Source organism: Bidens hawaiensis, unplaced genomic scaffold (genome assembly GCF_021521415.1).
Source record: "Bidens hawaiensis isolate Kalapana, Puna unplaced genomic scaffold, B.hawaiensis_p1.1 tig00023985_1, whole genome shotgun sequence".
NCBI lineage: Eukaryota > Viridiplantae > Streptophyta > Magnoliopsida > Asterales > Asteraceae > Bidens > Bidens hawaiensis.
This window is the reverse complement of record NW_027493769.1, coordinates 113423-124553: the sequence shown is the minus strand read 5'-3', so window position 1 is coordinate 124553 and position 11131 is coordinate 113423. Positions and strand designations below refer to the sequence as shown.

At 37.8% G+C, this 11131-nt stretch overlaps 1 protein-coding gene across 1 annotated transcript; it reads left to right on the top strand.

Moving 5' to 3' along the window:
* Window positions 1–6684: 6684 nt before the first annotated feature.
* On the top strand, window positions 6685–11131 carry LOC143568405 (DEAD-box ATP-dependent RNA helicase 36-like). The gene is made up of 6 exons (XM_077054571.1): window positions 6685–7365; window positions 8553–8875; window positions 9704–9907; window positions 9986–10067; window positions 10638–10736; window positions 10842–11131. Exons 1-6 carry the CDS (start codon window positions 6757–6759, stop codon window positions 11010–11012), a joined length of 1488 nt encoding a protein of 495 aa, XP_076910686.1. The 5' UTR covers window positions 6685–6756; the 3' UTR covers window positions 11013–11131.

The following is an 11131-nucleotide window of genomic DNA, read 5'->3' as shown; positions in this document are numbered from 1 at the left end:
GCGAAGAGCTAGGGCGAATAAATCCTTTAGCAGTCAACTCTTGAAGTTGGCTGGCCAATTCTTGCATCTCAGCGGGTGCAAGACGATAAGGAGATTTAGCCACGGGGGAAGCACCAGGGACAAGATCAATACGGAACTCGACTTCACGAGCGGGAGGGATACCAGGAAGATCATCAGGAAAAACTTCAGGGAAATCACGCACAACAGGGATATCGCGAAGCTTCTTCTCTTCAGCAGGTTTAACCACATGGGCTAGAAATGCAATACACTTCTTCCGCATGAGTCTTTGGGCTTCGGCGCAAGACATAAGTTTAAGACCACTGGAGGGTTTTTCGCCGTAAATGTAAAGATCACCATTTTCTCGAGGTATGCGAATCAATTTCTTGGCGCAAATAACTTCAGCGCGATTATGCGTAAGCCAGTCCATACCAATGATAACATCAAAGCTTCCAAGAGGCATAGGGATGAGGTCAATCAGAAAATCGTTTTCGTTAAGGTTAAGCGTGCAATCTTTAATCACCGAGTTAATTAAAACAGTTTCACCGTTAGCCAATTCAACTGAAAAATCCTCTTTTAAATCGCTGCGCGGTCGCGCAAGCTTCTGCTCGAAGGCGCGAGAGATAAAACTTCGATCGGCGCCAGTATCAAAAAGTACAGAAGCATAAAATCCGTTAAGTAAAAATGTACCATTAACTACGTCATTATTCGCTTGCGCTTGGTGCGCGGTTATATTAAAAGCTCGTCCACGCGTCACTTGGTTCGAAATCTGGTTCACCGGATTCGCTTGTGTGATTTGCACTTGTAGTCTCGGGCACGCGTTCCGGAAATGACTGGGATCACCGCAGTTAAAGCACGATCTGGGTCGTGGGTTTTGGTAGATTGATTGTGGGTTCTGCGGGTAGACTGGTGGTGTTGGCGCAATTGGATTGGCGGGAAGGACTCTACAGTTCTCAGCAGTGTGACCAGTACGGCCACATCGGTTACAAAGTCGACACGGGGTTTGGGTTGGGTGGTGAAATCTACAGGTTGGGCAGAAAGGATGGTTTCCTGTGTAAGGTTTCTTAGGAGGCGGGGCAGGGAGTGCGGGATTGGTTATGGCATAGTTGTGGCCTATAGGAGGTGTTGGGTAGGCTGACAGAGGTTGAGGGGCGTATGCTAGAGGCTGGTAAGCGGGTTGCTGGACTATGGGCGGGTTGGTAAGCGCGTAAGCTTGTCTGCGCCTACGTTTCTGGTTATGGTTTGAGGGTTCTGGTTTGGTTTCTGCGGGTTCAGGGACAGTTTTGGTGGTTTTGGTCTTCTCAGTTCCCCGCAGGAACAGGGTTCCTGCTCTGACATGGTTGTCGCTAAGCACAGCGGCCAACTCGATGGCGTCAGAGAGGGTAACTGGGTTTCTGGCCCATACAGAATCTTGAATTTCCATGGGGAGACCCCCAAGGAATTTCTCGATGGCTCGGCGTGAAGGGGTAACAAGGTGAGGGACAAGCAGGCTTAGTTCATGGAAGCGCGTCGCGTACTCGCGCGCTTCACCGCTGTATTGCTTCAAGTTCCAGAATTCTTCCTCCAGGCGCTTAACTTCGTTGGGAGGGCAGAATTCTCGCGTAAGAATTTCCTTGAATTCCTCCCATGTCATGCTAGAAGCAGCCTCTGCGCCACGCGCATGAGCTACTCCATTCCACCATGTAAGCGCTCTGGATTCCAGGACACTGGAAGCATATAGGGTTCGTCTTTCTGAGGGGCATTGGGTATGGAGGAAAGTGTTTTCTATTTTCTCAAGCCACTGGAGCATCACGGTGGCTCCTTCAAGACCTGTGAACTTTGGAGGGTTACCCGCGTTAAAGGATTTAATGTTATAACTCGAGGTGTTGGTATTGTTTTGGCTCAAAGCTTGGGCTATTGCGGCGGCCATTTCCTGGGAACGTTGCTGTCTACGCATGCGCGAGGCTTCTCTTCTCTGAAATCGGCGAGATAGCGGAGGCATTCTATAAAAGTTTTAATTTTAGTTAATATCTTGGTTTTATCGCAAAGTATAACTTTATAAAGCTTGGTTTCGCAGAGTTAGATACTATCAAAAGTTAAAGTAAATTAAATGACTTTAAATGCAGACTTAATAAAGGTAACAAATTCGAATCAGAAATCGACAATTCATGTATCACCATGACTTTCCGAATTCCCAATTTAAAATATACGAGTAAACGAGTATTGGGGATTGACGATTCATGTATCACCATGACTTTCCAATCTTCAATATAAAATATACAAGAAAATGAGTATTGGAGGTTGACAATTCATGTATCACCATGACTTTTCAAGTCTCCAACCTCAGAACATAATCGTAAATGGAAATTGAAAATCAACTATTCATGTATCACCATGACTTTTCGGATTTTCAATCCCAACAAACGAATATGTAAGTAAAATCAATAAAAATCGAAATTCACAAAAATCGAAATATCGCGGAATAAAACATAAAACCATATACTGCGCAAGTGCGAGCATATTCATAAATAACGAGTAATTAACAATAAGCGCGCAAACATGAGATTTCTCTCATGCGCGAGAAGGGACTCTTAGGTATTCTAGGCCGTTACGTCTAACCACCTATCCTAAAGTCAACGAGCTCTGATACCAATCTGTAACACCCCGACCAAAGGCGGATTATACATCGGGGCGCCACATATTGTTTCATTACTCGTGACACTATTGGTGTCAATATTTATTAATACACATTTTATCGCGCACGCGCAGCGGGGAAAATAAAGAACATAAATCAAACATAAATCAATATATTATAAATTATAACATTCAAACAACATTAACTTGTCTTGATACATTTTAATTCTAGGTCCAAAAGTAAAAACGTCCTACGTGTCCACAAGCTCCAAAACAGCTACTGCAAACCTGAACATGTGTTAAAATAAACGTCAAACACTTTCGTGTTGGTGAGAAATCAAGTTTAATACAATACATAGATAACAATAAATCTGCGCGCAACATGTGTATGTCTGGTTTTCAACAAGGGTGTAATCTGATCGGGACCAACTCTAAGAGACAAGACTGCCAGTGCTCACAATTGAGCTCACAAACAAGACTAACTGTGCATGTGTATACAAAAGAGAAAATCATAAACGATAGTTCTCCCGTGTTCATCTAATGGTACCATGAAAACTGCGGAATAGACCGTCCATACGGTTAATGATCCACACATACAAATAAACAGCCAAGTCTACGTCCTCAACACATGGGATACTGCGCGACTAAAGTTCATAAACAGTTTAAGACTCAAGTTTTGTATGAACACATGAACATCCCAAAGCATTTAAAATAAAAAGGGATTAGATACGAGATAACTCACGTGATAAACGGTGCGGTGTAAGATAAAGCAAGAATCAACTTTAAACAAGCACAAGTTAACCTATAATTAAAGATTATTGTTTTAACGATCTGTTTTAAGTCTTGATAATAAGTTAGCATAATTAATAAGTAACTTAAACATTATTATCATATATATATATTACCGGAAAGACAAGGCAGAACGGAGAGGAAGACGGAGGCAGAGAGGAGGCGGCAGAGAGAGCAAGGAAAACAGGAGAGATTAAGTGTTTTGTGTGTGAAGTGTTAGGAAAATATTATTATTATTTATAGGAAAACCCTAGGAGACATAAACCCTAGAAAAGGGGAAAAGATCTCAAAAAGTAAAAGAAAAGATATCAACGGTAAAAAGTTCTGAAAAGTAAAGATATCAAAAGATATGGCAGCTGCAGGGGGCAAGATAAAGCTGTCAGCGAACAGTAAAAAGGCATGGGCAGGTCAGATAAAGGTACTGGTCAAGCATGGCAAAAGCAGATCTCAAAAGATTATGTCAGTCACTTTATCTGTCAACCAATGGGGTTGGTGCGCATGCTGCGCCGAAAGTAACTATTCAGACATTAGCTAGGTTAGGTCAACAGCACAGAAGATAAGACAACACAAAGCATACAGGCTGGAATAAACAGAAGATACAAGGGTTAAGCGCGGGAAGGCTGAGTGCGCGAGCGCGAAGGCTGGCACAACAATCCTTAGCGCACTGCGGGAAGAATCACAAATCCTTCGCGTGCTGCGTGAAGAACAAGAATTCTAAGCGCATCGCGGGAAGAACATACATTCTTAGCGCATTGCGGGAAGAACATACATTCTTAGCGCGCTGCGAGAAGAGTTCTCTCCACGCATCGCAGGAACAAGATGTCTTCACGCAGGCTTCCATGTAAGGAGTCTGGCGCGTGGAGCTGCAGACATCCTTAAGCGGGAGGAACCAAAGGACAAGCAAAGAGTTGAGGGAAACAAGGTTTAAGGGCGGGACGGCGACAAGAGGGAAAAGAAGGCGGAAAGAGAGAAGGAGAGGGACGGGACGGCGGAAAGAGAGAGAGAGAAAGAGGCGGGAAGGAAATTATATATTTTTATTATTAAAAGTAAAATATAAGTATAAATAAATATTAAATCATAAAAGAAAGAGATCGGATAAGGGAAACGGGTACCTGGGTCGGGTCGGATCGGGCAGATGTCACAAAAATTATCTAATTTGTAAAATCAGTTTGGTTCGTTTATTAATCGGTTATCCGGTAATAACCTATAATAATTAACCTTATTAAGATTAACCATATTAACCAATGATTGGCTTATTGGTTACGATTCCATTTTAATCACAATGGGTTTTAATTTGAGGCGCACAAATCGGGTTTTTCGAATACCCGGGTTTGGGTATGACCGGGTATTAGAAAATAGGGTATTGGCAAAACCCGGGTCGGGTTCTGGTCCGAGTATTGTCTTTAAAAACCATACCCTATGTATCGGGTTCGGGTCGGGTATAGAACCGGATATTCTAAAACCGGGTATTTAAATACCCTATTTCCGGGTATTGAAAAAACTCTATTTCCGGGTTTTTTCTGGCTTTTTTCGGGTATTTTTCGGATATATATTGGATTTTTTAAGGAGTTGCACCTTCTAGGATTATTTTTTCGGGTATCTTTCTGGTATAGATTGAGTATTTGAGAGACCCGGTTCCGGGTATTTGTAAGCCCGGTTTGGGTATGGAATCAGTTCGGGTTTTCAGGCATTACAGGGTACAAATCGGGTCCGGTTCCGGGTATGGGTTTTGGTACTGAAATGCATACCCTATCCGTACCCTACGGGGTACAAGTAGTGTCGGGTATGGGTTCGGGTATTAAAAACCCGAGTATTAAAATCCGGTTCCGAGTATTTTTATTGGGTCCGATTCCGAGTTTTTTGTGCACCTCTAGTGTTTTTATCTTTTATGGGCCCTTTCGTTTTATATAACAGGCCCATTAATATAAAACCAAAAGCCCACTCTCAAAACCCATAATAACCCCTAATCGCTAAACTACGCACATAACCAACCAACAAACAGTGAAACCATACGCCGATTGTCCACCGTGTCACCGTCGTTCCGCCACCAGTCTCCGGCACCCTTGAATTTGTCACCACCAGTCAACCGTCAATCCCTCAGGTAAGCTTAAAAAATTGTTTTTTTTACCACATAATTATCCTTTAGTTATATTTTTGTATTTTAAATATTATCCTTTAGGTTACTGGTTAATTAATTGAACCATCAATTATAATAAATTGTATATAAATTATTATTATTATTATATTTTGTTTTTTAGACTAATAAGTTGTTTTACTAGTGCTTAAGACTGTATATTTGGGTTGTTAAGTATTCGAATCAGACTCGAAAATAATGGTGTAAGCGAAATGAGCCTAGCCTGAGCTCGGCTCGTTTCCAGCTTATCTTTCTCAAGCGCAAGCTGGGGCCGTGAGTTGGTTTTTCAAGCTCGGGCTCGGCTCGTTTATTATTTATTAATTAATTTATATATGTTTTTTATTATTTTGAAAAAAACCTTAAACGAGACTAAGCTCGGCTTGAGCTCGGGTCATGAGTTTCTCGGGCTTGTCTCGTTTATTATTATTTAAATTATGTACGTTTTTAATTATTTTTACGTATTTTGAGAAAACTTTTAATGAGCTTAAGCTCGGCTCGAGCTCGTGTGTACCGCAAACGGGCCGCTCAGCTCGAGCTAGAGTTAGACTGTGCGGTATAAAGCTAATACATTGAAGTTCAAAAGAGATAAAACATATAAATACAAAAGGCTCAAGCTCGGGCTTGATAAGTAAACGAGTTTGATTTTGAGGCTCGGGCTCGAAAAAGCTTCGCTTGTTTTTGAGCTTTTTATTTATCCAAGCTCGAGTAGCTCACAAGCAACTCGGCTCGTTTGCACCCCTACTTGAAAAACTAAAAATATATATTCTTGGCGATTTCGGTTTTTGAATATTTGAAATTTGGAATCGAATACGAATTTTTTTGATATTTTCGATTTGGTTCGATTCGAAATTCGAATACAAATTATGCATTTTAATTTGTATGTATACAGACATATTTGTATTAATACACACACATAAGTACGTAACACAATTATAAAAGAGCTGTTAATAAGATTTAAATTATGACATTTAATATTCAATTCAAATAATCAACACAAGAAACAATTACCCTATATCAGTAGATGTGTAAAGTTTTTTACTTCCTGTATATGATTTGTTCATTTAGTTTGTTATTTGATTTTGATTTATAGAGAAGTTTGTCAACTAGGCGTGTTCAGTGTTCTTAGACTTGAAAGTTCGGTTCGCTTTGGTTCAAGTTCAGTAACCGAATTTCGAAGTGAATCTGAGTCCGTCTGTATAACCCCTTTAAAGATTGAATTCACCATGGCTGAACAAGAAGTATTAATCGATAAAAACTTCCCCTTATTTTCTCGAAGAACGTCTTCTAAGCCCGCTACCACCACCAACACCACCACCGTTACAACGACCACCACGTCTGACAAACCCCAACTCACCAAAGACACATCATCAAACACTACCAACACTCGACTCACTTTCGCCGACCTCGGGCTCTCAGACTGGGCTCTAAAAACCTGCAAAGAATTAGGCATGAAAAAACCGACACCCGTCCAACAACACTGCATCCCACGCATCCTTGCCGGCGAAGACGTGTTAGGGTTAGCCCAAACCGGAAGCGGTAAAACCGCAGCTTTTGCGTTACCCGTTCTTCACCGTCTCGCTGAGGACCCGTACGGTGTGTTTTGTCTTGTAGTTACACCGACACGTGAGCTGGCGTACCAGCTGTCGGAACAGTTTAAGGCACTTGGATCGTGCTTGAGTCTGAGATGTGCGGTTATTGTTGGCGGGATGGATATGATTAACCAATCGCAGACGTTGATGCAACGGCCTCATGTTGTGATTGCAACTCCCGGTAGGATTAAAGTTCTTATTGAACAGAATCCTGATATTCCTGCTGTGTTTTCTAACACCAAGGTCTGGATTTTTTTTATTTTTTGGACTTTGTATTTTTTTAGTTGCCATTCAACGATTGCATAATATTTAAAGTTTTAACATGGTTTTGTTTATGCCAATGAAAAATTGTGAAATGAAAAAAATGTTTGCAAAGCAACTCCAGGGGTATTTTTGTCATTTAAAAGTTATGCAAGTTTTTTGTCACTAAAGGATTATAGAATATTCAACGTATTAATATGGTTTTTTTTATGCCAATATGGTTTTGTTCATGCTAATACAAAAATATCAATGAGTCAACTCAAGGGTTATGTTGTCATTTTTAAAGTTTCGGTGCAAAGTTTTGTCCTTCTACGATTACAAAATATTTAAAGTATTGATTTGGTTTTGTTTATGCCAATGAGAAACGTCTATGAACAAACTAGGGGTGAGCAAAAAACCGAATTAACCGAAAGAACCGCACTGAATTAAACCGAACCGACGCATTAACTGATGGTTAATTTTTTGTTTTTTTGAAAAACCGAATTTTCGGTTTCGATTCGGTTATCTATTTTTAAAAAACCGAAAAAAACCGAAGCGAATCGATTGTTGGTGATAAAGATTATCAAGATGATGAGGAATGGACTAAACTTTGAAGATAAATAAGATGATCAATGAAGATTGGGAGTGGGACTAAACTTATAATGCTGTTTCATTAAAAACTTTTTTGTTTTTTGAATTTTAAACTTATAATCCCAATTTTAAACTATATTTAGCAACTTTGTATTCGTATAGTTCTACATAACACGTGCCTATTTTTGTTTTTTGAATTCAATATATATGTAGTACTCTAATACGGTCTTGTACAAGCTTAAAATATGCATTTTCATTTTTCATTTTTTACTTTTTTGCAATGTTTACACATAATTAAAAAAAAAACAAAAACAACCGAACCGAAACCGAAAATAACCGGAAAACCGAAAACCGAAAAACCGAAAACGTCAAGGTTTGTATATTCAAATAACTGATTACTTCGGTTTCGGTTTGGGTTTCGCCTAATAACCGAACCGAACCGTGTTCAGCCCTAGAACAAACTCTAGGGGTGTTTTTGTCATTTTACAGTTTCGGTGCAAGTGTTTAGCTGGCCTATAAAACGCATAAAACTGTTAAGATGTTTGGGTGAACTTGTAACATAACATTTTTTATTTTTATTTTGTGGTCTGGATTTTCAGTTTCTAGTGTTGGATGAAGCAGACAGAGTTTTAGATGTCGGTTTTGAGGATGAGTTACGAGTGGTATTCAACTGTTTACCTAAAAACAGACAAACATTATTATTTTCTGCAACAATGACGGACAATCTCCAATCATTACTTGAGGTTTCAGCAAATAAAGCATACTTTTATGAAGCTTATGAAGGCTTTCAAACAGTTGACACTCTCAAACAGCAGTATGTGTTTATTCCAAAATCCGTTAAAGATGTTTATTTGGTTCATATATTATCACGAATGGAAGATATGGGCATTCGGTCAGCCATCATTTTTGTTTCCAAATGCAGGTAAACTTATCAACCATTTAAATTGAAAATAGGGATTAAACTAGATAGTAAAATGACAAAAATGCCCCTAGGGATTAACAGTGAAAATTTTTGGAGGCCACATAAGTAACGATCTGGTTTCGCTCATCCCAAATTTGGCTAAAAAAATCCTGCCGGAATTATAGTAAAATGACCAAAATGAACGAAATTCTCAATTTGATTTTCACGTCTAGAGTTGTAAGTTTACAAAAATACTCTTGAAGCTACTCTTTGAGTTGAATGAGGGGCATTTATATACTTTTTAAACTAGAGAGCTTCAAGTTTAGGGGCATTTTTGTCATTTTACAAATCTTTTATCAGTAGGCCCGTAAATGAACCAAACGAACACAAACTGAGCATGTTTTTGTTCGTCTCTTTAGCTTTATCCAAACAAACAATGGAGCCTGAACATTTAAATGAATGATAATTTTGTTTGTTTGTGCTCGCTCGTTAAGAAAATGGACGTGTTTGTGTTCGTACTTCGTCTATGTCGGTTTGCTTACAGTATAAATAAACGGTTCACGAACGTAAACAGACAAACATGTAGTGCAAAGATAAAATTTAAAATAAACTAAAGGTTACAACATACAAAGCTCGACTAAATTTTGGCTAAAGAGCCTGCTAGAAAATAGTAGAATGACAAAAATGCCCTTAATTCTCAATCTTTTATCGCAAATATTTTTAGTTTATTTTAATTGTTATGTGTCCTTAACGAGTTTTTTTATCAGCTTAGATGTGTGCAAGATTGAACTTTTTTACATCATATTTATGATGGATTTTATTTTATCTTATTAATTTATCAATGTGCAGAACTTGCCATCTTTTGGGATTATTAATGGAAGAACTCGATCACGATGTAGCAGAACTGCATTCACATAAATCGCAATCTCTAAGGCTATCTGCTCTTCATAAATTTAAATCTGGAAAAGTGCCTGTTTTGCTTGCAACCGATGTTGCTAGTCGCGGTTTGGATATTCCTACCGTTGATCTCGTGATTAATTATGATATACCAAGGTAAACTTCACAAAGCTTTCTTTAATTATTATTAATCAATATTCAATAGTTAATAATACACTATAATCTTTTTATCAGATATCCAAGAGATTATGTTCATCGTGTTGGGCGTACAGCTAGAGCCGGTAGAGGTGGATTAGCAATAAGTTTAATCACACAGGTTAGAATTTGGAATATATATATATATATATATATATATATATATATAGGATAAGGATCCTATTGAAATTGAGAACTTTGAGAACCATTTTTAAGCCACAAAAAAAACCTCTTAAAAATATTAAAAAAAGTATTAAATGAAAAAAATAAAAATTTTAAAAAAGTGAAAAAAACAAAATTTTTTATTTTTCATCCCGGTTTTATTAAAAAAACCCTAATTATACACATATGTATATTTGTATTAAATCTCGATTTACATAATGTACACATATGTACATTATCATTTATCTGAATTGTACATATGCTATAAAGAATAACATGCATAAAATTAATAAAATAAGTATTATAAATATGTGTATAATTTTGTTAAACCGATATTTTTTTAATTTTTTATGAAATCTGGATGAAAAGTAAATTTTTTTAGTTATTTTACTTTTTTTATTTTTTTAAAAAAGAGTTTTTTTGTGGTCTAAAATGGTTATCAAAGCTCTCAATTTCAAAATGGTTCTCACGTGATCATAATCCTATATATATATATATTATGTGGCTTATTTTATTAAATTTTTGGCAGAATGATGTGGAGCTTATTCATGACATTGAAAATGAAACTGGGAAAAAATTGGAAGAGTTTAAATGTAAAGAGAATGAAGTGCTTGAAAATATTACACAGGTAAGCCCGGTTTTATTTTTATAAATTTTGAGCAGTTTTTTGTTTTTTTTTTGTTTTGTTTTGTTTTTTTTTAAGTTATGCAATTTGCTTAAATTTGCAATGCAGATTTTTAATGCGAGACGCGTGGCCAAGATGAAATTTAGCGATGGCGGTTTTGATGAGATGGAGAAAACAAGGAAAGCCCAGAAGATGAAAAGTTTAGCCGAAAAAGGATTATTGAAGAAGAATAAAAAGCGAAAAAGAAAAACCGTTGTGAACAAGATAGAAGCTGAGTAGGTTCAAATTTTGCGCCGGTTGTGATGTTTTTGATAATGGTAGATTATTTATTTTTCCTTATATATATGAAATCTGATTATGTATGATCTTCGATTCATTTCGTTAGCAATAGTTTTGTG

Excerpts from the sequence above, each read along its gene's own strand:
- LOC143568405 (XM_077054571.1), top strand. The coding sequence starts at position 6,757 with ATGGCTGAACAAGAAGTATTAATCGATAAAAACTTCCCCTTATTTTCT. Across the intron at positions 9,908-9,985 it reads ATTAATTATGATATACCAAG|ATATCCAAGAGATTATGTTC; the intron begins GTAAACTTCACA and ends TCTTTTTATCAG. Across the intron at positions 10,737-10,841 it reads TGCTTGAAAATATTACACAG|ATTTTTAATGCGAGACGCGT; the intron begins GTAAGCCCGGTT and ends TTTGCAATGCAG.